The sequence below is a fragment of the Rhea americana genome, unplaced genomic scaffold (genome assembly GCF_003343005.1).
Source record: "Rhea americana isolate MKP2758 unplaced genomic scaffold, rheAme1 scaffold_553, whole genome shotgun sequence".
Classification (NCBI taxonomy): domain Eukaryota; kingdom Metazoa; phylum Chordata; class Aves; order Rheiformes; family Rheidae; genus Rhea; species Rhea americana.
In genome coordinates this window covers 61,836-88,406 of record NW_028186705.1, presented here as the reverse complement: position 1 = coordinate 88,406, position 26,571 = coordinate 61,836, and the positions used below count along the sequence as shown (strand labels likewise).

General features: G+C 66.6%; 2 protein-coding genes across 2 annotated transcripts in view; both read left to right on the top strand.

Moving 5' to 3' along the window:
- Positions 1 to 24,682, top strand: part of HUWE1 (HECT, UBA and WWE domain containing E3 ubiquitin protein ligase 1) — a 30,462-nt gene extending 5,780 nt beyond the window's left edge. Inside the window, exons 8-77 of the mRNA XM_085318797.1 lie at positions 51 to 191; positions 268 to 388; positions 477 to 623; positions 695 to 796; positions 873 to 953; positions 1,052 to 1,158; positions 1,254 to 1,431; positions 1,516 to 1,607; positions 1,700 to 1,911; positions 2,018 to 2,075; positions 2,175 to 2,351; positions 2,437 to 2,682; positions 2,793 to 2,926; positions 3,028 to 3,128; positions 3,365 to 3,568; positions 3,679 to 3,895; positions 4,447 to 4,569; positions 4,881 to 5,112; positions 5,623 to 5,853; positions 6,082 to 6,204; positions 6,296 to 6,391; positions 6,596 to 6,865; positions 6,946 to 7,098; positions 7,382 to 7,509; positions 7,582 to 7,663; positions 7,753 to 7,929; positions 8,020 to 8,191; positions 8,281 to 8,663; positions 9,133 to 9,328; positions 9,419 to 9,586; positions 10,066 to 10,208; positions 10,294 to 10,360; positions 10,905 to 11,113; positions 11,187 to 11,398; positions 11,477 to 11,656; positions 11,745 to 11,911; positions 12,013 to 12,158; positions 12,243 to 12,318; positions 12,403 to 12,501; positions 12,613 to 12,746; positions 12,841 to 13,012; positions 13,119 to 13,347; positions 13,789 to 13,967; positions 14,055 to 14,144; positions 14,829 to 14,983; positions 15,089 to 15,134; positions 15,687 to 15,893; positions 15,982 to 16,192; positions 16,291 to 16,427; positions 16,778 to 16,989; positions 17,580 to 17,868; positions 18,198 to 18,300; positions 18,390 to 18,945; positions 19,044 to 19,533; positions 19,615 to 19,730; positions 19,820 to 19,976; positions 20,058 to 20,190; positions 20,258 to 20,460; positions 20,550 to 20,632; positions 21,479 to 21,575; positions 21,731 to 21,880; positions 21,960 to 22,205; positions 22,330 to 22,447; positions 22,523 to 22,663; positions 22,787 to 23,074; positions 23,149 to 23,254; positions 23,752 to 23,869; positions 23,940 to 24,121; positions 24,212 to 24,402; positions 24,485 to 24,682. Coding sequence (XP_085174923.1) covers positions 51 to 191; positions 268 to 388; positions 477 to 623; positions 695 to 796; positions 873 to 953; positions 1,052 to 1,158; positions 1,254 to 1,431; positions 1,516 to 1,607; positions 1,700 to 1,911; positions 2,018 to 2,075; positions 2,175 to 2,351; positions 2,437 to 2,682; positions 2,793 to 2,926; positions 3,028 to 3,128; positions 3,365 to 3,568; positions 3,679 to 3,895; positions 4,447 to 4,569; positions 4,881 to 5,112; positions 5,623 to 5,853; positions 6,082 to 6,204; positions 6,296 to 6,391; positions 6,596 to 6,865; positions 6,946 to 7,098; positions 7,382 to 7,509; positions 7,582 to 7,663; positions 7,753 to 7,929; positions 8,020 to 8,191; positions 8,281 to 8,663; positions 9,133 to 9,328; positions 9,419 to 9,586; positions 10,066 to 10,208; positions 10,294 to 10,360; positions 10,905 to 11,113; positions 11,187 to 11,398; positions 11,477 to 11,656; positions 11,745 to 11,911; positions 12,013 to 12,158; positions 12,243 to 12,318; positions 12,403 to 12,501; positions 12,613 to 12,746; positions 12,841 to 13,012; positions 13,119 to 13,347; positions 13,789 to 13,967; positions 14,055 to 14,144; positions 14,829 to 14,983; positions 15,089 to 15,134; positions 15,687 to 15,893; positions 15,982 to 16,192; positions 16,291 to 16,427; positions 16,778 to 16,989; positions 17,580 to 17,868; positions 18,198 to 18,300; positions 18,390 to 18,945; positions 19,044 to 19,533; positions 19,615 to 19,730; positions 19,820 to 19,976; positions 20,058 to 20,190; positions 20,258 to 20,460; positions 20,550 to 20,632; positions 21,479 to 21,575; positions 21,731 to 21,880; positions 21,960 to 22,205; positions 22,330 to 22,447; positions 22,523 to 22,663; positions 22,787 to 23,074; positions 23,149 to 23,254; positions 23,752 to 23,869; positions 23,940 to 24,121; positions 24,212 to 24,402; positions 24,485 to 24,587 — 11,793 coding nt within the window. The 3' untranslated portion in view covers positions 24,588 to 24,682. The remainder of the gene's footprint in view (positions 1 to 50; positions 192 to 267; positions 389 to 476; positions 624 to 694; positions 797 to 872; positions 954 to 1,051; positions 1,159 to 1,253; positions 1,432 to 1,515; positions 1,608 to 1,699; positions 1,912 to 2,017; positions 2,076 to 2,174; positions 2,352 to 2,436; positions 2,683 to 2,792; positions 2,927 to 3,027; positions 3,129 to 3,364; positions 3,569 to 3,678; positions 3,896 to 4,446; positions 4,570 to 4,880; positions 5,113 to 5,622; positions 5,854 to 6,081; positions 6,205 to 6,295; positions 6,392 to 6,595; positions 6,866 to 6,945; positions 7,099 to 7,381; positions 7,510 to 7,581; positions 7,664 to 7,752; positions 7,930 to 8,019; positions 8,192 to 8,280; positions 8,664 to 9,132; positions 9,329 to 9,418; positions 9,587 to 10,065; positions 10,209 to 10,293; positions 10,361 to 10,904; positions 11,114 to 11,186; positions 11,399 to 11,476; positions 11,657 to 11,744; positions 11,912 to 12,012; positions 12,159 to 12,242; positions 12,319 to 12,402; positions 12,502 to 12,612; positions 12,747 to 12,840; positions 13,013 to 13,118; positions 13,348 to 13,788; positions 13,968 to 14,054; positions 14,145 to 14,828; positions 14,984 to 15,088; positions 15,135 to 15,686; positions 15,894 to 15,981; positions 16,193 to 16,290; positions 16,428 to 16,777; positions 16,990 to 17,579; positions 17,869 to 18,197; positions 18,301 to 18,389; positions 18,946 to 19,043; positions 19,534 to 19,614; positions 19,731 to 19,819; positions 19,977 to 20,057; positions 20,191 to 20,257; positions 20,461 to 20,549; positions 20,633 to 21,478; positions 21,576 to 21,730; positions 21,881 to 21,959; positions 22,206 to 22,329; positions 22,448 to 22,522; positions 22,664 to 22,786; positions 23,075 to 23,148; positions 23,255 to 23,751; positions 23,870 to 23,939; positions 24,122 to 24,211; positions 24,403 to 24,484) is intronic.
- A 389-nt stretch (positions 24,683 to 25,071) lies between these two features.
- Positions 25,072 to 25,726, top strand: LOC146587929 (Golgi-associated RAB2 interactor protein 6-like). The gene is made up of 4 exons (XM_085318795.1): positions 25,072 to 25,188; positions 25,262 to 25,416; positions 25,499 to 25,591; positions 25,669 to 25,726. Exons 1-4 carry the CDS (start codon positions 25,072 to 25,074, stop codon positions 25,724 to 25,726), a joined length of 423 nt encoding a protein of 140 aa, XP_085174921.1.
- The last annotated feature ends 845 nt before the right edge of the window (positions 25,727 to 26,571 follow it).

The window sequence follows — 26,571 nt, the reverse complement described above, 5'->3', positions numbered from 1 at the left end:
GGGGGGGGCAGATCCCCTTTGCTGATTTGTTTTTGTTTTCTTGTTTAAAGGTGATCAAGTTCCTGGGCGACGAACAGGACCAGATCACCTTTGTGACGCGGGCAGTGCGTGTGGTGGACCTCATCACCAACCTGGACATGGCGGCCTTCCAGTCGCACAGTGGCCTGTCCATCTTCATCTACCGCCTCGAGGTAGCCCCCAGAACCCCCCACAGTCCTCCCAGGACCTCCACGACATGGCTAGCGCTCACAGCTGCTTTGCCTGCAGCACGAGGTGGACCTGTGCCGCCGCGAGTGTCCATTTGTCATCAAGCCCAAGGTGCAGCGCCCGGTTGCCACTGTCACCACTGCCCTGCCTGAGGGCGAGGAGATGGAAACAGACATGGACGGTAAGGAGACGGGGAGTACCCCCCCGTACCAGCCCGGATGCCTGGGTCCTACCGCCCGTGATCTGAGCGCACCACTGTCACCCCACAGTGACTGACGTGGCCATGGAGGGCAGCCCCAGCCCCTCCACCTCCAGTGAGCCCCGGCAGGAAGCCCCAGTGCCGGCAGAGGCGCGGGTGCCAGGCGCCGCTGCCACACCCGGCACTAGCTCCGCCACCATCCTGGCCCCACGCAGTGGTAGGTGATGGGCACCAAAGCACACCTGGCACTCCGCCGCAGCAGGGCTCACGCAGCTCTCTCCCTCGCAGGAGTGCAGTGCATCCCGCAGCGAGCCGCCCTGCTCAAATCCATGCTCAACTTTCTCAAAAAAGCCATCCAGGACCCAGCCTTTTCCGACGGCATCAGGCACGGTGAGTGGTCCTGAGCACCGAGGCAGGGTGGGGGGTGGGCAGTGGCCTCTGGTTGCTGAGTCTTGTCACCTTGCAGTGATGGATGGCTCCCTGCCCACCTCGCTGAAGCACATCATCAGCAATGCTGAGTACTACGGGCCCTCGCTCTTCCTCCTGGGTGAGCGTCTCAGCGTGGGGAGGATGCCAGTGGGCTGGGAGACGCCGCAGCTGGTCCTTCCCATGCTCAGCGCCCCGCTGTCTCTCGTCCCACTGCAGCAACGGAGGTGGTGACAGTGTTCGTGTTCCAGGAGCCCTCGCTGCTCTCGTCCCTGCAGGACAACGGCCTCACCGATGTCATGCTGCATGCGCTGCTCATCAAGGACGTGAGTCAGGTGGTTGGGGGGGCTGGCGAGGCACAGTGGGGGCTGATACTCACACTACCCTCTTTCCCCTCCTCCCACCACTGCTGCCACCACAGGTGCCAGCCACACGAGAGGTGTTGGGCTCACTGCCCAATGTCTTCAGTGCTCTTTGCCTCAACGCCCGGGGACTGCAGTCCTTCGTGCAGTGCCAGCCCTTCGAGCGCCTCTTCAAAGTGCTGCTCTCACCTGACTACCTACCAGCCATGCGTCGGCGCCGCAGCTCTGACCCGCTTGGTGAGGGCTGCTGCCTGGGAAGCCCTGCGGGACGCTCTGGTCCCTCAGGGCCCGTGTCCGAGCCCTCCTTTTCCTCCCTGCCAGGAGACACAGCCTCCAACCTGGGCAGCGCCGTGGATGAGTTGATGCGGCACCAACCCACACTGAAGACAGATGCCACCACCGCCATCATCAAGGTGTGAGGGGAGCTGCTGTTGGGGCCAGGATGCCCCCAGCACTGGGGGGGGCTGGGTGCCTGCTCAGCTGCCTCACTCTGCCCCCATTGCAGCTCCTGGAGGAGATCTGCAGCCTGGGCCGAGACCCCAAGTATATCTGCCAGAAGCCGTCAATGCAGAAGGCGGACGGCACGGCCACAGCACCCCCACCACGCTCGCCCCATGCTGCCGAGGAGGCCTCCAGCGAGGACGAGGAGGAGGAGGAGGTGCAGGCCATGCAGAGCTTCAGYGCCACGCAGCAGAGCGAGACCGAGCCCAGCCAGCAGTAAGTGCTGCTGTGGAAGGGGGGACCCTGATGCCTGGGCCCCTCTAGCCAGAGCCAGGGGAAGCCAGCTGCTTCCCATCCGCCTCACGGCTGTGGCCTCTTGCAGGGTGGTGGGTACAGAGGAGCGGATTCCCATCCCGCTAATGGACTACATCCTCAACGTGGTGAGCGGGGCACAGGGACCTTGGATGTGCTGGGGGGAGGGGGACAGGAGCGAGCTGGGGGTCTAGAGGGGCCCCACCTGAGCCCACTGCCGCCCCTAGATGAAGTTCGTGGAGTCAATCCTCAGCAACAACACGACAGACGACCACTGCCAGGAGTTTGTGGCACAGCGAGGACTGCGCCCCCTTGTTACCATCCTTGGGCTGCCCAACTTGCCCGTGGACTTTCCTACCTCGGCTGCCTGCCAGGCCGTGGCTGGCGTCTGCAAATCCATCCTGGTAGGGTGCTGGGGAGCGAGGGGAGGGAGGCAGCCCACAGCCAGACGCCAGGGCCCCGTGGCTGAGTAGCTCCGCGCTCTTGCAGACTCTGTCACACGAGCCCAAGGTGCTGCAGGAGGGACTGCTGCAACTGGACACAGTGCTGTCAGCGCTAGAGCCGCTGCACCGACCCATCGAGGCGCCCGGTGGCTCGGTGCTGTTGCGGGAGCTGGCGAGTGCTGGCAGTGTCACCGACGCCACGCTCTCAGCTCAGGCCACGCCGCTGTTGCACGCCCTCACCGCCGCCCATGCCTACATCATGATGTTTGTGCACACGTGCCGTGTGGGACAGGTAGGGCACTGGGGCGACACAGCAGGGCACAGGGTCAACACGCTGGCGAGGGGCTGTGGCGTGACACCCTCTGTCGTGTCCCCCACCCCCCTCCCTACCCCCCACTGCAGAGCGAGATCCGGGCTATCTCGGTGAACCAGTGGGGCTCCCAGCTGGGGCTGAGCGTGTTGGGGAAGTTGAGCCAGCTCTACTGCTCACTGGTGTGGGAAAGCACTGTGCTGCTGTCACTGTGCACCCCTAACAGGTAGGGGGGACTCTAGGGGGGCCTGTGGCAGGAGGGGGAGGCCACTGCTGGTGCGGTGCRGTGCCCCGTCCGTGGGGCACCCTGCTGACCCCCCGGGCCAGCCTGCCGCCAGGCTGTGAGTTTGGGCAGGCCGACATGCAGAAGCTGGTGCCTAAGGAGGAGAAGGCGGCGCCCAGCCCCCCCCAGGGCGGCAGGAGAGCTGGTAGGCTGGATACCTGGGTCCCCGGCAGCGTGGGGGAGGCGAGGGGCGGCGCAGGGCGGGCGAGCTGTTCCCAGGTCCCTGCCCCGGGTTGGAGGGCGTTCCGAGGTCCCTGCCCCATGTGGGGGGATGGGATATCTGGGGCCCTGAAGGCTTGGGACTGCTGTGGCATGGGGGCATGGGGGACCCGGTGCCTGCGCCATGGGGGCAGCTGGTTCCCTGCTAACGACGCCATGCAGAGGGCGAGGCGGAAGCGCTGGGGCCGGGGGCCGGGGCGGGTGCAGAGCCCCCGGCCCAGGGGCTGCTGGAGGGCATGGGGCTGGACAGCGAGGCGCTGGCGCCCATGGAGACGGATGAGCCCAGCACCGCTGACGCCAAGGGCAAGGCCAAGATCACCCCTGCCATGGCCGCCCGCATCAAGCAGATCAAGCCACTGCTGTCAGGTGAGCGCCGGGGCCTGGGGGTGGGGGGGCACTCTCCTCCCCGGCTGGGGGTGGGGGGGCACCCTCCTCCCCGGCTGCGCCGTCACGGGGCTGACACGCTGCCCCGACAGCCTCTTCACGCCTGGGCCGGGCGCTGGCCGAGCTGTTCGGGCTGCTGGTGAAGCTGTGCGTGGGTTCACCGGTGCGGCAGCGGCGGAGCCACCATGCAGCCAGTGCCGCCCCCGCACCCACCCCTGCTGCCCGTGCCACCGCCTCCGCCCTCACGAAGCTGCTCACCAAGGGGCTCAGCTGGCAGCCGCCCCCCTACACTCCCACGCCCCGCTTCCGGTGAGCTGGGGGCAGGGCCGAGGGGTGAGGGGATAGGGCTGGGGCAGGAGGGCACTTGAGGGCAGAGCTGGTGGGGCTGGGGGTAGAGCCGAGGGGGTGTGGGGTGAGGCTGGGGCAGGGAGGGCTTGAGGTCAGAGTCGAGGGGTCCAGAGGGGCTTGAGGATGGAGCCAAAGGGCATCAGTGGGCTGAGGGCAGAGCTAAGGGGGTGTGGGGGGAGGCTGGGGGCATGGGAGGCTTGAAGACAGAGCTGGTGGGCCTGGGGGTGGAGCCAAGGGGCCAGGGGGGAGTTAAGGGGGCTGGAGGTGGAGCCAAGGGCCCTGGGGCAGGGCTCAGGGTGGAGCCATTGGAAGTGGCGGAGGATGGAGCCAAGGGGACCTGGGGGAGGGGCTCAGGGCAGAGCTAAGAGGCCTGGGGTGGGACTTGAGGCTGGGGGTGGGGGTTGAGGAGTAACTGAAGGGGTGGAGTCTCAAGGGCTGTGGGTGGGGCCTCATGGGCAGGGTGGGGTGGGGCCTCGGGGGGGGGGCAGGGCCCACCTGTATGACTTCCGCAGGCTGACTTTCTTCATCTGCTCGGTGGGCTTCACCTCGCCGATGCTCTTTGACGAGCGCAAGTTCCCCTACCACCTCATGCTGCAGAAGTTCCTCTGCTCCGGAGGCCACAACGCCCTTTTTGAGTGAGCCATCACATGCACCCAGATCCCCCCAAGACTGTCCCCGGCTCTCCCTGCGGCAGCCTAGATCTGCCCTAGATCCCCCCAGGACATGGTGGTTCTGCTCAGAACACTTCTGGGTCCTCATATAGCGCTTCAGGATCCCCTGCATGCTCCCATGGTATTCTGCAGCGCCCTAGAACACCCCCATTATTCCAGGCGTCACGGCCCTGTGGCAGCACCCTCATCCAAACCTGGGCTGGGAGGGAGGGCAGGGGCTGGGTGCCCAGATGCCAGGGCCCTCCCCCCCACCGACTGCTCACCCCTGCCCCCAGGACTTTCAACTGGGCACTGTCGATGGGGGGGAAAGTGCCGGTGGCGGAGGGGCTGGAGCACCCTGATCTGCCCGATGGCACCGGCGAGTTCCTCGATGCTTGGCTCATGCTGGTGGAAAAGATGGTGAACCCCAGCACTGTGCTGGAGTCGCCCCACGCACTGCCTGCCAAGGCACCAGGGCCTGGGCAGCCCCACTTCAGCGCCCTGCGCTTCCTCGTTGTCACCCAGAAGGTGCAGGGGCGCGGAGGGGGTGCGGGGAACTGCAGGGACGCGGGGTGATGGGGAATCTTGGAGACAGGGAGGGGACATGGGGGACACAGGACACATCTAGGGGACGTGGGGATTTGGGAGAGGTGCAGAGGAGACCGGGCAGGGGGATGTGGGAACTTGGAGAACACGGGGACGTGGAGGATGTGGGGATTTGGGGGAGAGGCGGAGGGAGTTGTGTGGATGCAGGGGACACAGGGATATGGGGGACTTGAGGGGAGAGGCAGAGGGGACTGTGGGACGGGGGAACAGTGGGACTTGGGGGAGAGGCAGAGGGAACTTGGGAGGACACAGGGATGTGGGGGATGTGCGGAGGGGATCACGGGGACATGGGGGGACGCAGGGGCTGGGGGAGAGGCAGAGGGTATTTGGGAGGACGTAGGAGACACGGGGACACGGGGAGTGGAGGAGAGGCAGAGGGCACGTGAGGGGACACAGGATGCCCCAGGTGTCCCCTAACCCCACACCCTGCAGGCAGCCTTCACCTGCATCAAGCAGCTGTGGAACCGGCGCCCGCTGAAGGTGTACGGGGGCCGCATGGCAGAGTCCATGCTGGCCATCCTGTGCCACATCCTGCGTGGGGAGCCCCTCATCCGCGAGCGCCTGGGCCGGGAGCGCGAGGGGCCGCGGGGCGAGGAGGAGCCTGGCACCGATGATGCTGGCCCCCGCCGCGAGCCCCAGGTCAACCAGCAGCAGCTGCAGCAGGTGGGGACGTGGTGACTCCTGCGGGCAGCTGGGGCGGCAGCACTGCTCAGGGCGGGGGGCACTAGGGAAGGAGCTGGATGCACTGGAGACCAGGGCGGCTGTCCCGGTCCTCATGCAGTAATGTCCATGCACCTGACCTTGCTCTCGTCTCCCCCCCTCCCCTCCCCCCGCCGCTGATCCTTTTCTCATTTTGTCATCCCTGCCCCCTCCCCGGCCACCGCCCCGCAGCTGATGGACATGGGCTTCACGCGGGAGCACGCCATGGAGGCCCTGCTCAACACCAACACCATGGAGCAGGCCACTGAGTACCTCCTCACCCACCCACCGCCCCTCATGGGGGGTGTGGTCCGGGTAAGGGGTGGGGCTGGTGGATGAGGCTGAGTGGGCATGGCCATGCCAGGCTCCTCCCCTCACCACCTGGCCCCTCCCATCCTTTCCCCAGGACCTGAGCATGTCAGAAGAAGACCAGATGATGAGGGCCATTGCCATGTCACTGGGCCAAGACATCCCTATGGACCAGCGGGCCGAGTCCCCTGAGGTGATGCTGGCGGGGGGGGGGGGGGGGTTGGGGCCCCCCAAAGCCAGGGGAGGGAGATTGAGGAATCAGGGCCCCTCAGAGCCGGGGGAGCAGGAGGAATGAGGCATCAGGGCCAGGCCAGAACTCTCCAAGCCTGGGGAGGGGTTCAGGGAAGGAGAAGGCTGTTGCCTCCCCCCACCCCGATGCCACTGTGTCCGTGCACAGGAGGCAGCATGCCGCAAGGAGGAAGAAGAGCGGCGGGCGCGGGAGCGGCAGGAGGAGGAGGAGGCCAAGTGCCTGGAGAAGTTTGAGGGTGCAGAGCCGCTGGAGCCAGGTGAGCTGCTGGCCTTCACAGACACCATGCTGCCTGGCTGCTCCCAGCTGCTGGACGAGCTGCCTGACACAGTCTACCGCGTCTGCGACCTCATCATGACCGCTGTGAAGCGCAATGGGGCTGCCTACCGCGACTCCATTCTCAAGCAGGTGGTCAAGCAGGTGAGGGCAGACCCCAAGGGGGCCCAGGGCGGGGGCCCGGGCGTCCGGGTGCTTCTGACGCTTGTTCTCCTCCTTGCCAGGTATGGGAGGCAGCTGATGTGCTCATTAAGGCGGCGCTGCCGCTTACCACCAGCGACACCAAGACAGTCTCTGAGTGGATCAGCCAAATGGCGACGCTGCCCCAAGCATCTAATCTGGCCACCCGCATCCTACTGCTCACCCTGCTCTTTGAGGTGAGTCACAGGGTCCCAGGCTTCCGGGCTACCTGCTTCTCCTTCTCCCGGGTGGTCCGTGGGGTTGTCCCAACCCACCAACGTGGTGATGGCCCTCACCATCTGGATCCCAACACGGTGCCTTTCCCCTCCCAGAGCGTCCTGGTCCTGCTGTTGCCGCCCCCTCCTCGCCCCTGGCCCCCTTTTCCCTCTTGCACCTGCAATGCTGGTGCAGCCTGGGGACCTAGGCATCCGGGCGGTGCGGGCCTTTGCCACCTGGACGCCTGGGTCCTGCCCCATGCAGGAGCTGAAGTTGCCATGCGCCCGGGTGGTGGAGTCGAGCTGTGTGCTGGATGTGCTTATCAAGCTGCTTGAGGTGGTGCAGCCCTGCCTGCAGGCTGCCAAGGAGCATAAGGAGGTGCAGACACCCAAGTAAGGGGAGGGATGCGCTGCCCTGGTGTCTCCCGGTGCCCCCGACTCCCCTGACCCCTGCTACCCCCCTAGGTGGATCACCCCTGTGCTGCTCCTCATCGACTTCTACGAGAAGACAGCAGTGTCCTCCAAGCGCCGGGCACAGATGAACAAGGTGGGCATAGGGGGATGTGGGGGTGGGGGGTGGGGCCACTCCATGGGGCTGACCCCCCCCACTCCGTCCCCCCTTCCTCCTCTGCCCAGTACCTACAGGCCAACGGGAACAACTGGCGGTGGTTTGATGATCGCTCGGGGCGGTGGTGCAGCTACAGCGCAAGCAACAACAGCACCATCGACGCGGCGTGGCGGGCAGGCGAGACTAGCGTGCGCTTCACTGCAGGGCGCCGCCGCTACACTGTCCAGTTCACCACCATGGTGCAGGTACGGGGAGTGCTGGGAGGAGGCAGAGGGGTCTGTGGCACCCGCCATCATCATCTCCCTCCCTGATCCCCACCGCTTCTCCCCCTGCAGGTGAACGAGGAGACGGGGAACCGGCGCCCGGTGATGCTGACGCTGCTGCGGGCGCCCCGGGCGGGTAAGGGCGCCAAGGAGGGCGGTGCGGGTGAGGCCGAGCGGGCGCCAGACGAGGCCCGAGAGCCCGAGGGCCAAGCCAAGGAGGAGAGTGACGGTGGCGGACCGGCAGGTAGAGGGGGGGCTGTGGGACAGGGGCAGCAGCAGCACTTCTCCTGGCCCCGTACCCACGTCCCTTCATCCACATCCCCTCGTCCCCAGAGTCGGTGGTGGCAGCAGAGGAGGCGGCAGCAGGTGGCGAGGAGGAGGCAGCAGAGGCTGGCGTCGTGGCGGCAGAGGAGGAGGCTGGCGCAGAGGCGCCGGTGCGGGGGCTGGCGGAAGAGGCAGTGCCAGCAGTGCTGCGGGCCTGTGTGAGCATGCTGGGGGTGCCGGTGGACCCCGACACGCTGCACGCTACCCTGCGTCTCTGCCTGCGCCTCACCCGCCACCACAAGCACGCACTGCTCTTCGCCGAGCTGCGCAGCACCCGCACCATCCTGGGCCTCACCCAGAGCTCCGGCTTCACCGGCTTCACTCCCCTCGTCACCTTGCTTTTCCGACACATCATCGAGGACCCCTGCACCCTACGCCACACCATGGAGAAGGTCCCTGCCGGCACGAGGGGCACAGGGATCGGGGGGCACTGGGGTCAGGAGGGACAGGGGTTTGGGGGGCATGGAATGTGGGGAGGAGGGGCCTTGGGGGACACTGGGATTGGGGGCTTTGTGGTGGGGACACTGGGATTGGGAGGGACAGGGCCCAGGAGGTCTGGGGAGCATCAGGGACATGGGGGGTGTTGGGATGAGAGGATTGGGGGTCTGGGGGCACTGGGATCAGGTTTTGGGGGGCCTGGGGGCACTGGGAGAGGGGAGGAAAGGGGTCTGGGGGAGCCCTGGGATGGGGGGAACAGAGACCTGGGGGGTCTAGGGGCACTGGGATAAGGGGGCAAGGTCTTTGGGGCTACAGGGTATGGTGGGAGCGAGGGAGGTACAGGGCCACATGGGGCCAGGCAGGGGTGTTGCGGGGGTGCCAGCAAGGCCCCCTGGGCCGCCCTGATGCCAGCGAGGCCCACAGGTGGTACGCTCAGCGGCTACGAGCGGGGCAGGCAGCACCACATCCGGCGTGGTGTCAGGCAGTCTGGGCTCCCGGGAGATCAACTACATCCTGCGGGTGCTGGGCCCCGCCGCCTGCCGCAGCCCCCAGGTCTTTGCCGAGGTGGCCACCGGCTGCATCCGCATTGCCTTGCCTGCGCCCCGCGGCTCCGGCACTGGTGAGCACGGTACCATGGTGGGGGTGGGGGGGGTGTCTGCGCTACACCACTGCGGGGGCTGGGCACTGGCTGATGCCTGGCTGTTCCCAGCCTCGGACGATGAGTTCGAGAACCTGCGGATCAAGGGCCCCAATGCAGTGCAACTGGTGAAGACAACGCCAGTGAAGCCGGCGGCGCTGCCTGTCATCCCTGAGCCCATCAAGGACGTCATCTACGACATGCTCAACGCCCTTGCGGCCTACCATGCCCCTGAGGAGGGTACGGGCACCCTGTGCCAGGAAACGTCCCTATCATGGTGCAGCACAGTAGGGAGCCCCAGGAGAAAGGGGTGACCTAGGAACAGAGGATGTCCCCGTTGTGGAGCTGGAGAGCTGAGGAGCCACGGAGAAAGGGATGACCCTAGGGACAGAGAGTGGGGGTGGCCCCAGGCAATGGGGACAAGGAACAGGGGAGCCCCGGGAAAGGGCTGACACTGGGGGACAGGAAATTGGACTGGGGAACTGAGGAGTCTCTGGGAATGAACTGATCTTGGTGACAAGACTGGGATGTTCCCGGGGCGGGGGACAGGGGGGTGGGGGGTCACCGGGAAAGGGGTGGCCCTGGGGACAGGGAACAGGATGCGCTGCGGGCGTGGGGACAGGAGCTCCGGCATCTGTGGTGGGACAGGGAATGGCTGGGCCTCCCTCCCTACACTTCCCTCCCTCGTCCCTCATGTGTGTGTGTCGCACCCTCCTCAGGAGAGAAGGCAGAGACCAAGGGCGCAGCACCCAGCGAGGTGAGCCAGCTGCTGTCGGACATTGGCGACGACATGTACCAGCAGTACCGCAACCTCACGCGCCAGCCTGGCGACTTCGACCCTCCAGCTGGCTTCTCCCTCAACGTCAGTAGGGTGACAGCAGGGGGCTGGAAGGGAGAGCAACCCCAGGGGCATCTAGGCCTTGTCTCCATCCTGCCCTGTCCTACAGGCCCAAGTCTTTGCTGCCGATGGAGCTGCTGCAGAGACCCCCCCATCCGGGACCCCCCAGGGGGAAGGTACCGGCCCCAGGGCCGCCGCAGCCCCCCGCTGTGTCCCCGTGCCCTAGCATCCCTTCCTGTATCCCGAGCGACCCCCCCACCGCCCTACCATGCCTTCGTGCCCCAACGTCCCCCAGCCTGTCTCCTTGCACCCCAAATGCCCCCCTCCACATCCCCCCCGTGCCCCAAATGTGACCCCTGCACCTCAGTGTTCTTCCCAGCATCCCCAGTATCCCTTTGGCCTTTTCCCTTGCATCTCTGCCATGTTGCCATGCCCCAAACCTGCCTCCCTGTGCCTCAACATCCACTGCACACACCCCCACATTCCCCGACGTCCTCCCACAACCCACCATCCACCTCCCCATGCCCCAAACCTGTCTTCTCCACCCCAGTGTCATCCCAAAGATCTCCCATGTCCCCCTGACCTGTTCCCTCCATGTCCTCAGTATTCCTCCTCCATGTCCCTGTGCCCCGAACCTACCTCCCTGCACCCCTAGCGTCCTCCCCACAGCCCCAGCATCCACCCCGCGCCCGGGCACCCCACTGATGCTGATGCCCACAGCAACCAGCCCGGAGGAGGGCCGCGAGGGCCGCAAGGACAAGGAGGGTGAGCGGGCGGAGGAGCGGCAGCGGGCCAAGGGCTCCAAGCCCCTTATGCCCACCTCCACCATCCTGCGGCTATTGGCTGAGCTGGTGCGCTCCTATGTGGGCATTGCGGCCCTCATCGCCAACTACAGCTACACCGTGGGCCAGTCAGAGCTCATCAAGGAGGTGAGGCCAGCCCCGGTGCGGCGGCGCACCCTGGCATCCTGGTGCCCTGGCGTGACCCTCTGCTCCTCCCCAGGATTGCAGCGTACTGGCCTTCGTGCTGGACCACCTGCTGCCGCACACGCAGAATGCCGAGGACAAGGACACGCCAGCGCTGGCTCGGCTCTTCCTGGCTAGCCTGGCAGCGGCCGGCAGCGGCACAGATGCCCAGGTGGCCCTGGTGAATGAGGTGAAGGCGGCGCTGGGCCGGGCCCTGGCCATGGCTGAGAGCACCGAGAAACATGCCAGGTGAGCGGCGGCGGCAGTGACAGCGGGGCGGCAGCTTTCCCCGTCCCCTCGTGCCCTGACGCTACTGCCCTGCCGCAGGCTGCAGGCCGTTATGTGCATCATCAGCACCATCATGGAGTCATGCCCCTCCACCTCGAGCTTCTACAGCAGCACCGCCAAGACGCAGCACAACGGCATGAACAACATCATCCGCCTCTTCCTCAAGAAGGGCCTGGTGAATGACCTGGCACGGGTGCCCCACAGCCTTGATCTCTCCAGGTGCGCTGGGGGGGGCGGGCAGCACAGCAGGGGGCGGCCGGGGGGCGCCCACACACCGAGCTCCCCCCAGCACCACTCCACCCCACAGCCCCAACATGGCCAACACGGTGAACGCGGCGCTGAAGCCCCTGGAGACGCTCTCGCGCATCGTGAACCAGCCTAGTGGCCTCTTTGGCACCAAGGGTTCCTCCAGCAAGACCAAGGGCGAGGGGGCCGGTGGCCCCCGGGAGGCTGGCACCGCTCCCCCCGATGGAGGTATTGTGGTGCCCCTTGTCCACTCCTTTCCCACACATTCCGTCTCCCCGCATTCCTGCGTGCTTCAATCATTTTGCACGCACACACCCCCCCCCTTGCAGGGGACCCCGGTGACCCTGAGCCCCCTGAGGAGGATGCAGAGGTGGCGCAGGTGGAGGCGGCCGACGGCGACATGGACGGCGAGGCTGAGGGCGATGCTGTGGTGCTGGCGGGGCAGCCCGAGGGGCTCAGTACCCAGGAGATGCAGGTGAGGCCTCCCTCCTTCTCCCGGCCCTCAAGTCACCCCCCGCTCCTCGAGTCACCCTCCCCACTCCCCTCTCCACCCCTGCAGGTGGAGAATGAGCTGGAAGACCTCATTGACGAGCTACTGGAGAGAGATGGGGCTACTGGCAACAGTGCTATCATCGGTGAGAGCCCCCCGGCCCCAGATGCTGGGGCCCGTTGGCCCGGGCCCCCTGCACTGCCCCCCCACTACCCACCCCCCTCTGCAGTGAGCCGCTCGGGTGAGGACGAGTCACAGGAGGACGTGCTCATGGACGAGGCTCCCTCCAACCTCAGCCAGGCTTCCACGCTGCAGGCCAACCGGGAAGGTGAGTGGGCACCACACCAGGATGCTGGGAGCTTGGGGGCGTGCAGCTGCCCCGCACCGGGTGCCAGGGTCCCAGCCCACCTCCCCACCATGCCCCACTCCCACCCCCAAGACTCCATGAACATCCTGGACCCCGAGGACGAGGAGGAGCACACACAGGAGGAGGACAGCAGCGGCAGCAACGAGGACGAGGATGACAGCCAGGACGAGGAGGAGGAGGAAGAGGAGGAGGATGAGGACGACCAGGTGAGGACACGGGCCGGGGTGCTGGGGTTGTCCCCTGGCTGGGGCACCTGGCTGGGGCACCTGGCTGACACCCCCTCCCCATTGCCTCCCACAGGATGATGAGGAGGGCGAGGAAGGCGAGGAGGAGGAGGATGACGACGACGGCTCAGAGATGGAGCTGGACGAGGACTACCCGGACATGAACGCGTCACCTCTCGTGCGCTTCGAGCGCTTCGACCGCGACGACGACCTCATCATCGAGTTTGACAACATGTTCTCCAGCCCCAGTATGGCAGGGGGAGGTCCGGGGAGGGCCAAGCCCCGCGCCCCCCTGTCCGGGTGGCAAGGGGCCAGGCCGTTGGCGCACCCTGACGTCCCCATGTCTCCCTGCAGCCGACATCCCGCCATCACCCGGGAACATCCCGGCCACTCACCCGCTGCTGGTACGCCACGCTGACCACGGCTCACTGACACTGGGCGCCGGTTCCTCCAGCACCCGCCTGGCTCAGGGCATCGGACGCAGCCAGCGCACCCTGCGCCAGCTCACCGCCAACACTGGCCACACCATCCACGTGCACTACCCGGGTACTCGGCAGCCTAACCCACCCCTCATCCTCCAGCGGTGAGTCTCCGGTGCCCTGTGGGGTCCCCCCTTGTCCCTAGCAGTACCTCCTCAACAGCCTCCTTATCCCCACAGCGAGTCCCTGGTGCCTCTCAGGGTCCCCTGTGGTCCCCTTGTCCCCACAGGCAGTCCCTGGTGCCTATCATAGTCTCCAATGTCTCACTTGTCTCCGGTGGCATGTCCCCAACATCCCCCTTGTCCTTAAAGGGAGTCTCTAGCACCCCTTGCATTCCCCAATGTCCTCCTAGTCTCCATGACAAGTCCCTGACACCCCTCATGGCCACCCACGCAGCCTTCATCCCCAGCAGTGTCCCCACGCACCCCCTTGTCCCAAGCAGCTAGTCCCCTCATCTCTAGGTCCCAACTGCACGTTGCCCACATCCCCCCAGTCCATGGCATGTCCCCGGTCGCTGGCACGTCCCTGACGGCAGCTGCCCACAGGCTGCTGGGCCCCTCGGCGGCGGCCGACATCCTGCAGCTGAGCAGCAGCCTACCGCTGCAGAGCCGGGGCCGGGCCCGGCTGCTGGTGGGCAACGACGATGTGCACATCATCGCCCGCTCCGACGACGAGCTGCTTGATGACTTCTTCCACGAGCAGGGTGCCGCTGGGAGCCAGGCAGGCGAGTGGGGTGGGACCTGCGGGGGGGGCGGGGCCGCGGCCGCCCAGATTCCTGGGCTCACCCCATTGGCCCTTGTCCCTCCACCAGGGACCCTCTCCAGCATCCCCACAGCCCTGACACGCTGGACGGAGGAGTGCAAGGTGCTGGACGCCGAGAGCATGCACGACTGCGTCTCGGGTGAGCTGCGGGGCCCCTCACTGCCCCCTCGAGTAGCCCTGGGGCCCTCCTGGCCCCTCATGTCCCTGCAGAGCCCTTGTGTCCCCACAGAGCATGCACAGCTGCAGCCCAGGGCCCTCGGAGGCTCTCCTATGACTCTCGTGTGTCCCCCCGTGTCCCTCAGGTGTCCCCCCAAGGCCCTTGTGTGTGTCCTCGTTGTCTTCGTGTCTCTCACATGTCTATCCATGTCTCTCAAGTGTCACCCTCTGGCCCTCATGTCCCTCAGGTGTTTCTCCATGGCCTTCATGTCCATCAGATGTCTTTTTTGTCTGTTGTGTCCGTTGGGTGGCCCCTGAGTCCCTCAGGTGTCTCCTCCATGGCTTTCAAGGCCCTCAGGTGGCCCCCTCCTGTTCCTCAGGTGCGAGGAACACCTTATGGCCTTCATGTTGCTTGGGTGATTCCCCTGCCCCTCAGGCATCTTTTAGTTGTTCCCTCGAGTGTTCCCCTGTGTCCCTCGGGTGTTCCCCTGTGGATCTTTTGTCCCTCGGGTGTCCCCTCGTGTTGCTCGGGAGCCCCAGTGTCCCCCCAGGGCACACAAATGGCTGTGTCTCAGGCGAGCAGAGACCCACGTCTCCGCTAGCCCAGCGGGATGAGCGGGACCACATCCCCATGCCCCCTCTCCCCTCAACCCCATGCCCCTTGCAGTGGTCAAGGTGCCCATCCTGGCCCGGCTGGAGGCACTGCGCGATGAGGAACTAGACGAGCGGCGGGAGAAGCGCCGGCGGCAGGCTGCTGAGGAGGAGGCCAAGGGGGCCGAGGGGGGCCCCGATGAAAAGGAGGGGCAGGACACCGGCACCCAGGTGGGATGCGGGCACCCGCTTCCCCCCCTAGATAAAGGGGGAATGGGGATGCCCCCTTTCCCTTTTCTGGGGACACCCAGGGTGACGCTCTCTCCTCTGCCACAGGGCGCCATGCCCACAGCCAGCGGCAGCAGCGAGGCAGCGGCGGCAGGTAAGAGACCCCACCCGGGGCGCCCTGCGCGCCCCCCCGGCGCCCCCGGACCCTGACCTGGTGCCCCGCGGGCTGAGGTAGTAGATTGTATAGTTGGAGGGTCACACCCGTCTCGGAGATAACTATACAGTCTACTGTCTTCCTCGCGGGACGCACGGCCGCCGCACGCCGCCCTGGACGCCTGGGTCCCCCTGCCAGGCTGGGGCTATTCTGCAGCTGGGCTGGGGGAGGGGTAACTGCTCGTTCTGTGTCCCAGGTGCTAGGGGGAGATGGGCAGGACACCTGGGCAACTGCACAGCTGGGCAGGGCTGCGGGGTGGGGGGGGCGGTGGTCCCTCAGGGGTGAGGTAGTCGGTTGTATTGTTGGGGGGCCGGGATGGGAGCCCCAACGTCGAGGTAACGATACAGCTGACTACTTTCCCCCGCGGGGGCCTCTGGCGGCAGCAGGGAGGGGAAGGGGGAGAGCCAGATGCATGGGCTCCCCCAAGGTGGGGGAAGGGGCACAGGGTCGTCCAGGCCCATAGCCGATGCTAATCCCCCGGCCTCTCTGCAGAGCCCGGCGGGACAGCGGGAGACCCTGCCCCGGCCGGCCCCCACCGCGCCCTGGTGCTGCTGGAGCCGGTGGCGGCACCAGAGCCCCCCACAGCCACCGGTCCCCCACCACCCCCGCCACCCCCCGCCCAGGAGGACACCGGCCCTGGGCGGCCCCCTGTTGATGCCGAGGCCACCCAGATGGAGCTGTCGCCTGCCCCCACCGTCAGTGAGTGCTGGATGCCTGGGCCCTGTGGCAGGCAGGCAGGGGTAGGGGTGTACCGGGGGCAGGCACTGACGGCTGCTGCCCCCTGCAGCCTCGCTGTCACCGGAGCGTGCGGAGGACTCGGACGCGCTGACGGCAGGCAGCAGTCAGCTGGAGGGCTCGCCCATGGACACCTCCAGCATGGCCTCCTGCGCCCTGGAGGAGGCTGCCCCCACTGCCCCTGAGGGGGCCGGGGCGCCGCCAGGGCCCCCTCCGGCCGCCCCCCCAGCACCCCTTGACACCGCCCGCCCGCCCGACGACAGGTGAGCACCACGGTGCCTCGGCCCTACCGCAGGGCAGCTCCGTGCGCAGCTGCTGACGCTGCGTCTCCCCCCCACACCCTACACCCCCTCCCCCCCAGCTCGCCGCCTGCCTCCTCCTCGGAGAGCTCGTCCGCGCGCGACTCTGCTGCTGCCGCCATCTCGGGCGCTGATTCGCGGGGCATCCTGGAGGAGCCGCTGCCCTCCACCAGCAGCGAGGAGGAGGACCCACTTGCCGGTGAGTCCCATGAGATCCCCTACCGCAGTGGCCCCGCAGGGATTGGCCTTCTTTGGGAACCACTCCCCACTGTGCACCCGCTTTCTCTCTTCTCCTGGGGTCTCTGATGCGTGCCTGCCCCTGATATGTGCCCCTGGCATGTTTGCGTCCCTGGCATGTGTTCCTAATGTATGTCCTCAACATCTGACGCATGCCTGTGATGTGTGTTTCTGACACGTGCATGTGCCCACGGGGGTGTGTCCCCCAGCACGTGTCCCTGGTATGTGCGTGTTGGTGATGCCTGTCCATGCCATGTGTCCCCACCACATCCCCGCACCCGTGGGTGACGGCTGTCCCTGTGGCGGGTGCAGGGATCAGCCTCCCTGAGGGTGTGGACCCTTCGTTCCTGGCGGCGCTGCCGGACGACATTCGCCGTGAGGTGCTGCAGAACCAGCTGGGGATCCGCCCTCCCACCCGGGCCCCGCCCACTCCCAGCCCCGCCCCCCCAGTCGTGGCCAATCCTGGCCTCACAGAGGTCAGCCCCGAGTTCTTGGCTGCCCTGCCCCCAGCCATCCAGGAGGAGGTGGGTGTGGCCTCTGTGGGAGGGGTGGAGCTACTGCCCTGGGGGTGGAGTCTGGAGAGGGACAGAGCTCCTGCCATGGGGGGTGGAGTCAGGATGGGGGGCAGGGCCAGGGCAGGGTTATTTCGTTCCAGAGGTGGAGTCATGCTGGGGTGGGGCCTGTGAAGGGGTGGAGCTAGTTCCAAGAGGTGGAGTCATGCTGGGGAGGGATCAGATCGGGGAGGGAGCTGGGAAGGGGGGGAGCTACTGCCCTGAGGGAGAAGTCAGGGTGGGGTGGGGCTAATTCTGGGGGGTGGAGTCATGGTGAGGGTTGGGCCTGGGAAGGAGTGGGGCTAATTCCAGGGGATGGGATCAGGCTGGAGGTGGAAGCTGGGAAGGGATGGAGCTACTGCCCTGGGGGAGCAGCCATAGTGGGAGGGGCGTGTGGAGCAGGTGGGGTCTGGGTAGGGGATAGGGCCTGGGCAGGGTGGGGTTATGGGGGCAAGGCCAAGTGTCTCCTGCCCTAGAGGGGGCGTGGCTTCCTGGGGTGCCTGCCCATGGGGGGCATGTCCCCCCGTGGGGGCATGTCCCCGTGTGACACAGGGGCGGGGCAGGTGCTGGCGCAGCAGCGGGCGGAGCAGCAGCGGCGGGAGCTGGCACAGGCAGCCGGGGCTGAGGCCCCAATGGACCCAGTGACCTTCATCCAGACGCTGCCCTCGGAGCTGCGGCGCTCGGTGCTGGAGGACATGGAGGACAGCGTGCTGGCTGTCATGCCACCCGACATCGCCGCTGAGGCCCAGGCCCTGCGGCGTGAGCAGGAGGCCCGCCAGCGACAGCTCATGCACGAGCGCCTCTTCGGCCACTCCAGCACCTCTGCCCTCTCCGCCATCCTCCGCAGTCCCGGTGAGGCCCCCTCAGCCCCTACGTGGTACCTCTGCATCCCCTTATCTGCCCAAGACTGTACGTGGCCCCTGTTGCTCTGCTAGGTCCTACCATGTCCTTCCTGGCGCCACCATCATGGTGCCGCCATCATGGCCCTCATGGTCTATGCCACGTCCCTCATGGTCCTACTACCATGGCCCTGCCGTGTTTTTCACGGCCCTGCCACATTCTCTTGTTCCCTGTGTCCATTTGTTCTTCATGGCCCTTCCACGGCCCCCGCGGCCCTGCCATGGCCCTTGCGGCCCTGCCATGGCCCTCACGGCCCCCACTGATGCCGGGTGTCTCTGCAGCCTTCACCAGCCGCCTGAGCGGGAACCGGGGGGTGCAGTACACCCGCCTGGCTGTGCAGCGGGGCGGCACCTTCCACATGGGGGGCAGCAGCAGCCACAGCAGGTACCAGCAGGGGGTGGTGGCAGGGGGGGGCACCCAGGGTCCCGGCACGGGGCCGTGGGGGCAGCGGGCATTGACGCCACTGCCTGCAGGCCATCGGGCAGCAGCGTGGACAGCCTGCTGCGCCTGCGGGGCCGCCTGCTGCTGGACCACGAGGCCCTCTCGTGCCTGCTGGTGCTGCTCTTCGTGGACGAGCCTAAGCTGAATACAAGCCGCCTGCACCGGGTGCTACGCAACCTCTGCTACCACGCGCCCACGCGGGGCTGGGTGGTGCGCAGCCTTCTCTCCATCCTGCAGCGCAGCAGCGAGAGTGAGCTGTGCCTGGAGGCACCCCGTGGCCCCCCGGCGCCCGAGGAGCGGCCCCGGCGGGCGGGCGGCCGCCCTGGCCCTGCCACTGCTGCTGAGCCCCGCGCCCTCGACCTACTGCATCGTGTGGAAGCCCGTAGCTCGGGGCAGCTCTCGTGGCTCTCGGTGTCCATGGACGCGGCACTGGGCTGCCGCACCAACATCTTTCAAATCCAGCGAGCCCCGGGCCGCAAGCACACAGAGAAGCACGCCACTGCTGCTGGCTCTGCTGTCCACATCCACCCCCAGGCCGCCCCTGTGGTGTGCCGCCATGTCCTTGACACCCTCATCCAGTTGGCCAAGGTGGGAGCACCGGGCGGTGGGGGAGACGTTGGCCCTGGGGTTGGGGCCAGGCCCCTGCACTGCCACTCACCTTGCTTCCCTCTCTCCTCACTGGCCAGGTCTTCCCCAGCCACTTCACACAGCAGCGGGGCCGCGAGGCAGCCTGCGAGGGCGAACGGGAGCGCAGCGGCCCTAAGGCTGGTGGCAGCCCCTGCCCTGGCGGCCCCCCTGGCAGTGGCGGCCCTCCCGGCGGCCCCCCTGGCGGCCTCTCCACTGATTTCTGGGACCTCCTGGTGAAGCTGGACAACATGAACGTGAGCCGCAAGGGCAAGGGCTCAGCCAAGGCAGGCCCTGGCGGCGGCGGTCCCGAGGCCGAGGCGCTGGGGCTGGGTCTGGAGGCCTCGCCACTGGGGCAGCTTATGAACATGCTGTCGCACGGCGTCATCCGCCGCAGCGCCCTGCTCACAGAGAAGCTGCTGCGCCTGCTCTCGCTCATCTCCATCGCCCTGCCCGAGGGCAGCAAGGGGGCGGAGGCTGGGGCTGCCCCCGGTGCCGGCGCCCCTGCCGGGGCCACCTCCAGCCCCCCAGCCCCCGCCACCCCTGCTGCCGGTGAGCATGGGGCCAGGAGCGTGCAGGGAGGTGGCAGGGGCTGCGGTGCTGAGCCCTATTTCCCCCCCACTCCCACCACAGCAGCTCCGGCCAAGGGTGCCAAGTCGCCGGCGAAGGCGGGCGAGGGGGGCAGCAGCCCCGACCCCCGCATGGCGGCTACAGGACTCACTGAGAGCCAGCTGCAGCTCTCCGTGGAGGTGAGCAGGGGATCCCCAGGCCGTGTGCCCCCCGTGCGCCCCTCTCATGCGCGCCTCATCCCCGGCCCGTCCCTGGTCTCGGCCTGCAGGTACTGACGTCGCACTCGTGCTCGGAGGAGGGCCTAGAGGATGCAGCGAATGTGCTGCTGCAGCTCTCACGGGGCGACCCTGGCACCCGTGACACCGTCCTGCGCCTGCTGCTCAGCGGCGCCCGCCAGCTGGGCGCCACACTTTGCCGCCAGATCGGTGAGGGCCGCTGCCGCAGCTGGGGGGTGTCCGGATGCCTGGGCCCCACCAACTCTGCCTTCCCTCGCCATCTCCCTGCAGGCACGCTACTGGCAGAGTTGCGTGAGTACAACCTGGAGCAGCAGCGACGGACACAGAGCGAGGCCCCATCCCCTGAGGGTCTTCCCGAGGAGCAGCCCCCAAGCACCAAGCTTAAGGGCAAGATGCAGAGCCGGTGAGTCCCGGCGTGGTCCCCTGCACGCGGGTGTCCCTGAGGCCCCCACTAAAGCTCCCTTGCCCAGGTTCGACACGGCGGAGAGCGTGGTGATCGTGGCGTCGCAGAAGCGGGCACTAGGCGGGCGGGAGCTGCAGCTGCCCTCCATGTCGGTGCTTACATCCAAGACCTCCACGCAGCGCTTCTTCCTGCGCGTGCTGCAGGTTATCATCCAGCTCCGCGACGACACCCGCCGCGCGCATAAGAAGGCCAAGCAGGCCGGGCGCCTGGGTAAGGCCCTGCTGTGCAGTGCCAAGGAGCCAGGGCCACCCCCTGGCCCCTGGGGCTGCTGCCACCCCCCTGATGCCATCTCCCTGCAGGTGCCGGGGGCCTCGGGGCAGCTGGCAGCATCCAGGCTGCCGTCCGGCAGCTGGAGGCCGAGGCTGACGCCATCATACAAATGGTACGTGAGGGCCAGAGGGCCCGGAGGCAGCAGCAGGCAGACACGGTTAGCACGGCCACCCTTCCTCACTCCTCTCCCCGTTTTCCTTCCCCATTGTTCCTTCGTCTTGTTCTCTTATCCTTCCCCGTGTCCTTTTTCTGCCTTCCGCCTTCTTCACTGTAGTCCAGTCTCTGTGTTCTTCTTGCTGCTCTGTTTTCTCTTCCCTATGGCTTAGCTAGTGGCTCTTCTTTCCTTTTCTTTCCCGCTCTTTTTCTGATCCTCTTTCTTGTGTCTTGTTCCAGCTATCCTCGCTCTTTGCCATCCTCTTGCTCTCTTCCCCATTCCCTCTTCCTCGTGGCTTGGCCGGTGGGTCTCTCTTCCCACTTCTTCCTTTTCCTTTCCTCATCTTCTGCTCTCTCCCTGTTCTAGCCTTACTTCCTCATCATCCTATCTTTGTCTTCATCCCATCTTCGTTTTCTTGCTCCCCCTCATCTTTGCCCTGTCCCCCCTTTCTTATGGCTTGCCTAGTGGCTCTTCCTCCCTGTTTGCTCCTCTTGTCTTTATTCTTTGTTCCCTCCCCATGCCCTATTCCAGCCTTCCTCTTCACCATCATCCCATCTTCATCTTTCCCCTCTCCTTCCTCCTGTCTTGGCTGGTGTTCTTCTTTCCTGTTTCTTATTTTTCCTCCTCCCTCTGCCCTACATGGCTCTGTTCCTCCCCCCTCCCCCTCCCGGCAGCTGGAGCATCAGGGCCAGCCTGGATGCCGGGGCCACCCCAGCTCAGGGCGGGCTGCAGCGAGCCGCCTGCTGCTGTCCTCCCTGGGCCAGGGGTCCCGGGCCCCTAACCCCCACCCTGCTGTGCCCACAGGCAGAGGCCGGGCAGGCAGATGGCACCACCCGCCGGGACGAATCACCCATGGACGTGGACCAGCCCTCACCTGCCCCACAGGACGCCCCCTCTGTGGGTGAGTGTGTCAGGTCCTAGCCCTCCTGACCTGCATCACTCTCCTTAAATATGCTCCCTGGACATTTGGGCCTATGCCAGTGCAGCACGGGGGGCGTCACCTCGGCAGCTACAGCGCTGAGCCCCTGTCTGTTTGTCCGTCCGTCCTTGCCACAGGCTCGGAGGGCTCGCAGGTGGGCGAGCGGGATGAGCGGCTGCCTGAGCTGCCCCTGCTCAGCGAGCAGCTCTGCCTTGACGAGCTCTGGGACATGCTGGGCGAGTGCCTGAAGGAGTTGGAGGAGTCACACGACCAGCACGCTGTGCTTGGTGAGTGCTGGGGGGCACATGGGGGCCCCCGATGCCTTGAGGTCCCCACTGATGCCTGATGTGTCCCACCCCTGCCCAGTGCTGCAGCCTGCTGTGGAGGCCTTCTTCCTGGTGCATGCCACAGAGCGGGAGAGCAAGCCGCCTGTGCGGGATACACGCGAGAGCCAGCTGGCCCACATCAAGGATGAACCACCGCCGCTGTCGCCAGCCCCGCTGACACCTGCCACCCCCTCCTCGCTCGACCCCTTCTTCTCCCGTGAGCCCTCTTCCATGCACATCTCTGCCAGCCTTCCCCCCGACACCCAGAAGTTCCTCCGCTTTGCTGGTGAGCAGAGCCCAAGGGGCTTTCAAAGTGGTCATAGGGCCCCTAGAGGCCCCAGGGATGCCGTGGCAGTTTGGGGAGGTCTGGGGGAAGCTCGAGGATGACCTCTCACCTCACCCTGCCCCAGAGACCCACCGGACAGTGCTGAATCAGATCCTGCGCCAGTCAACCACTCACCTGGCCGACGGCCCCTTTGCCGTCCTGGTGGACTATATCCGTGTGCTGGACTTCGACGTCAAGCGCAAGTACGGGGTGGGGAGCTGCAGCCGGGGGGTTCCTGGGGACAGGGGCGCCTCGCTGAGCCACCGGCCTTCGCCCAGGTACTTCCGGCAGGAGCTGGAGCGCCTGGACGAGGGGCTGCGCAAGGAGGACATGGCCGTGCACGTGCGCCGTGACCACGTCTTTGAGGACTCCTACCGTGAGCTGCACCGCAAGTCACCCGAGGAGATGAAGAACCGTTTGTGAGCGTCCACCTCAGACACTGGGGTCCCTGGGCAGGGGGGCCCTGGGGAAGGGGTCAGGGGCTGTGACAGGGGGTGGCTGGCAGCCCGGCCTCCCCCTAACACGGCACGGCTGCCCCCCAGGTACATTGTGTTTGAGGGCGAGGAGGGCCAGGATGCCGGGGGGCTGCTGCGCGAGTGGTACATGATCATCTCGCGGGAGATGTTCAACCCCATGTACGCGCTCTTCCGCACTTCGCCGGGTGACCGTGTGACCTACACCATCAACCCTTCGTCCCACTGCAACCCCAACCACCTCAGCTACTTCAAGTTTGTGGGGCGCATTGTGGCCAAGGCTGTTTACGACAACCGCCTGCTCGAGTGCTACTTCACCCGCTCCTTCTACAAGCACATCCTGGGCAAGTCTGTCAGGTGAGGGGCAGAGCCTTGGGGGGAGGGAGTGGGGGCAGGGCCTGGGCAGCACTGACACCCTTCCCCCCGTGCAGGTACACAGACATGGAGAGCGAGGACTATCACTTCTACCAGGGCCTCGTCTACCTGTTGGAGAATGACGTCTCCACCCTGGGCTACGATCTCACCTTCAGCACTGAGGTGCACAGGGCCCCATGTCCCCTTCTCTGTCCCCTGTTCCTCCTGGACATGCTGCATGTCCCTATGTCATGGGACATGTATGTCCCCCGCCTTGTTCCTTGTGTCCCATATATGTCCCACATATGTCCTCATATGTCCATGCATCCCTGTGTGTCACCATGTGTTTGTCCCATGTGTCCCACATAGATTCTGCACATCCATGTGTTCCATGTCCCTCACCTGTTCTGTGTTTTCCTGCATACTTTTGTCCATGTGTCCCTTGTATCCTGCTTATGTGTCCCACGTGTCCTACATATGCCCCTTTGTCTGTGTCCCGTGTTTACCCTCATACATCTCTGCACATCTGTGCTTCTTCCTATGTGTCCTACATCCCCCACGTGTCCCCCATATCCCCTGTGTGTCTCTATGTGTCCCTCACCTGTCCCTGCATGTCCATGGTTCTCCACCGTGTGTCCCGCATACCCCACAGCAGGCTCTCACCCCCATATTGCCCCCAGGTGCAGGAGTTCGGAGTGTGTGAAGTGCGGGACCTGAAGCCCAATGGGGCTAACGTACTGGTGACAGAGGAGAACAAAAAGGAGTATGTGCACCTGGTGTGCCAGATGCGCATGACCGGTGAGCGGAGGGCCGGGGGCTGGGGGCTGGGGCTGCCACCGAGTGGCCCTCACCGGTCCCCCCTGTGCAGGTGCCATCCGCAAGCAGCTGGCCGCCTTCCTCGAGGGCTTCTACGAGATCATCCCCAAGCGCCTCATCTCCATCTTCACGGAGCAGGAGCTGGAGCTGCTCATCTCGGGGCTGCCCACAATCGACATTGATGACCTTAAGGCCAACACTGAGTACCACAAGTACCAGGGCAACTCCATCCAGGTGGGGGTGGCAGCAGTGGGGGAAGGCGGGGGGGGGTGGGGGGGGCGGTGGGCCGCTCTGACGGCGCTGTCTGTCCCTCTATCCCCACAGATCCAGTGGTTCTGGCGTGCACTGCGCTCCTTTGACCAGGCTGACCGGGCTAAGTTTCTGCAGTTTGTCACGGGCACTTCTAAGGTGCCACTGCAGGGCTTTGCTGCCCTTGAGGGCATGAACGGCATCCAGAAGTTCCAGATCCACCGCGATGACCGCTCCACTGACCGCCTGCCCTCAGCCCACACCTGGTACCACCGTGCGGGTGGGGTGGGGGAGTGGAGGGGACAGGGCGCGGGGCAGGGCATCCCTGACTCTGCCCCTTTTCTCCAGTTTCAACCAGCTGGACCTGCCGGCCTACGAGAGCTATGAGAAGCTGCGGCACATGCTGCTGCTGGCCATCCAGGAGTGCTCTGAGGGCTTCGGCCTGGCCTAGCCCCCCCGGACGCCAGGGCCTGTGGGGGGAGGGGGGGGCACGCACGACAAAGGATCTCTATAAATATATATATATATTTTTTGGTTTCGTTTGCATTTTTTTTGTTTTGTTTTGTTTTCTTCCCCCCTTTCTCCCTTTTCTTAATTTTGTGCTTTTTGGCCCCATTGGGAGGTGAGCACCATGGGGGGGGGGAGGGACACCCCCCCCCCGTGATGGGGGCAGGGGTACAAGGAGAGGTACGGTGACATCTCTGCCCCTCCCCCACCCCGATGGGACAGTAAAGGAAAAGAAAAGGCAGAATAAAAGTGCGGTCTTGGTAAGGGTGGTCCCGGGTCGTTCTTGGGCAGGGTCGAGGGGACCCAGGCCCGGGTGGGGGAGGGCTGCTTCCGAGGGGCGGCGGCAGCTCCAGCCAGTGACCTCACTGGGCAAGGTGACGTCACAGAGGCGGGTGACGTCACGGAGCGGGTGCATCCGGTGGCGAATGATGGATCCGGAGCCGCCCGAGGAGGCGCCGCCCCCGGGGCCGCTGCAGCAGCAGCTCCAAGCCGGCGAGTTCGGGCTCCTGCGCCGCTTCCTCGTCTTCGAGAGCGATTTTGTCCAGGTGGGCGGGGTGGGAAGGGCATGGAGGGGCGGGGCCAGCGGCGGGGCGGGGCTGATGGCAGCCCCGCCCCCAGGTCGGCCGGCGCGGGGAGGTGCTGGACGTGCACAACCGCGTGCGGGTGGTGACAATGGGCGTGGCCCGCACCAGCCCCGCCCTCCCAGCACCCAACGTGCTGCTGCTGGCCCGGCCGCGTGCCCCGCCCCCCACCGCGGGGGTGGAGCTCACCAGGTACCGCCCCCTGCGCCCCGCCCGCTGCACCCCGCCCCCGCGCCCCTCCGGCCCCGCTGCCGCTGCTCACAGCGCCGCGCAGGCTGCTGCCGCTGCGCTGGGTGCAGGTGTCGGTGCAGGACGCACCACGGGAGCGGCTCCGGCTCCGCTTCGCCAATGGCCGCAGCTTCTACCTGCAGCTTTGCCCCCGCCCCGGTGCTCCCGGCCTCTTCGATCGCTGGGCCCGCCTGGTGCGTGTGCTCCGCCCCCCAGGCGAGGCCACGCCCCCAGTGGCCGAGGCCTCGCCCCCAGCCGTGGCCCTCGTGGGTGAGGCCCTGTCCCCGGGCCCACCCCCGACAGGCAGCGCAGACCCTGAGGAGGCACCAGCAGTAAGTGCTGAGGCTGACGGTGGCAGTGCCGGGGCACCAGAGGCGCCGTCTCAGCCCGAGGACGGCAGCGGTGGTGGCCCAGCGCCTCCCGACCCCCTGCGCAGCCCTCCCGGCCCTGCTGAGGCTCCACCTCCTGTGCCGCGGGTGCGGAGCCCGCCCGCCGCCGGGAAGGTGTGCAGCAGGTGAGGAGGCGGGGCTAGGGGCGAGGCCGCACCTCCTCCCCCCCCCGTGCCGTTGACGCCCATTGGCCCTTGCAGGCCACGGGAGCCACAGGCGGCACAGAGGAAGCAGTCGCAAGGTGAGGGCCAGCCCCGCTCCAAGCCCCGCCCCCTCCCGCAGCCCGGCCCCGCCCCTCACCCGGCCCCGCCCCTCTCTCCGCAGGGCGACGGGCCAGCCGAATCGCTGCCCTGGTGAAGTCGCTGTCGGGTGGCAGGCTCGGCCCCGGAGGCGGGAAGCGCTGATGGAGGCGGGGCCTCGCGCGGGGGCGGGTCTGGGGAATAAACTCTTGCTGCGGGACTCGTGGCTGTGCTTGGGGGCGGGGCGCTCCGGGAGCGCCGAGGCTCGCGCCGGGCGGAAGCCGCTGTGCCGGCCACCGGAAGAGGTGCCCTTATATAGAGAGAGAAAGGGGCGGAAGTGGCCGCGAGCCAGCAGCAGGGCAGGGAACTGTCCGGCTCCCGGAAGTGACGTTTCATCGAGGCGGAAGAGCAGGAGGAAGGTGCAGGGGGTGGCGGTGAGTGCGCGGCGCGCGCTCCTGCCAGCGGAGGAGCCGCACGGCCGCCATGGCGGG

Bases quoted from the DNA above. Each gene is read 5' to 3' on its own strand.
- LOC146587929 (XM_085318795.1), top strand. From the start codon at position 25,072: ATGGATCCGGAGCCGCCCGAGGAGGCGCCGCCCCCGGGGCCGCTGCAG. The intron at 25,189-25,261 runs GTGGGCGGGGTG...CCCCGCCCCCAG, and splicing joins TCGAGAGCGATTTTGTCCAG to GTCGGCCGGCGCGGGGAGGT. The intron at 25,592-25,668 runs GCAGCTTTGCCC...TCCGCCCCCCAG, and splicing joins AATGGCCGCAGCTTCTACCT to GCGAGGCCACGCCCCCAGTG.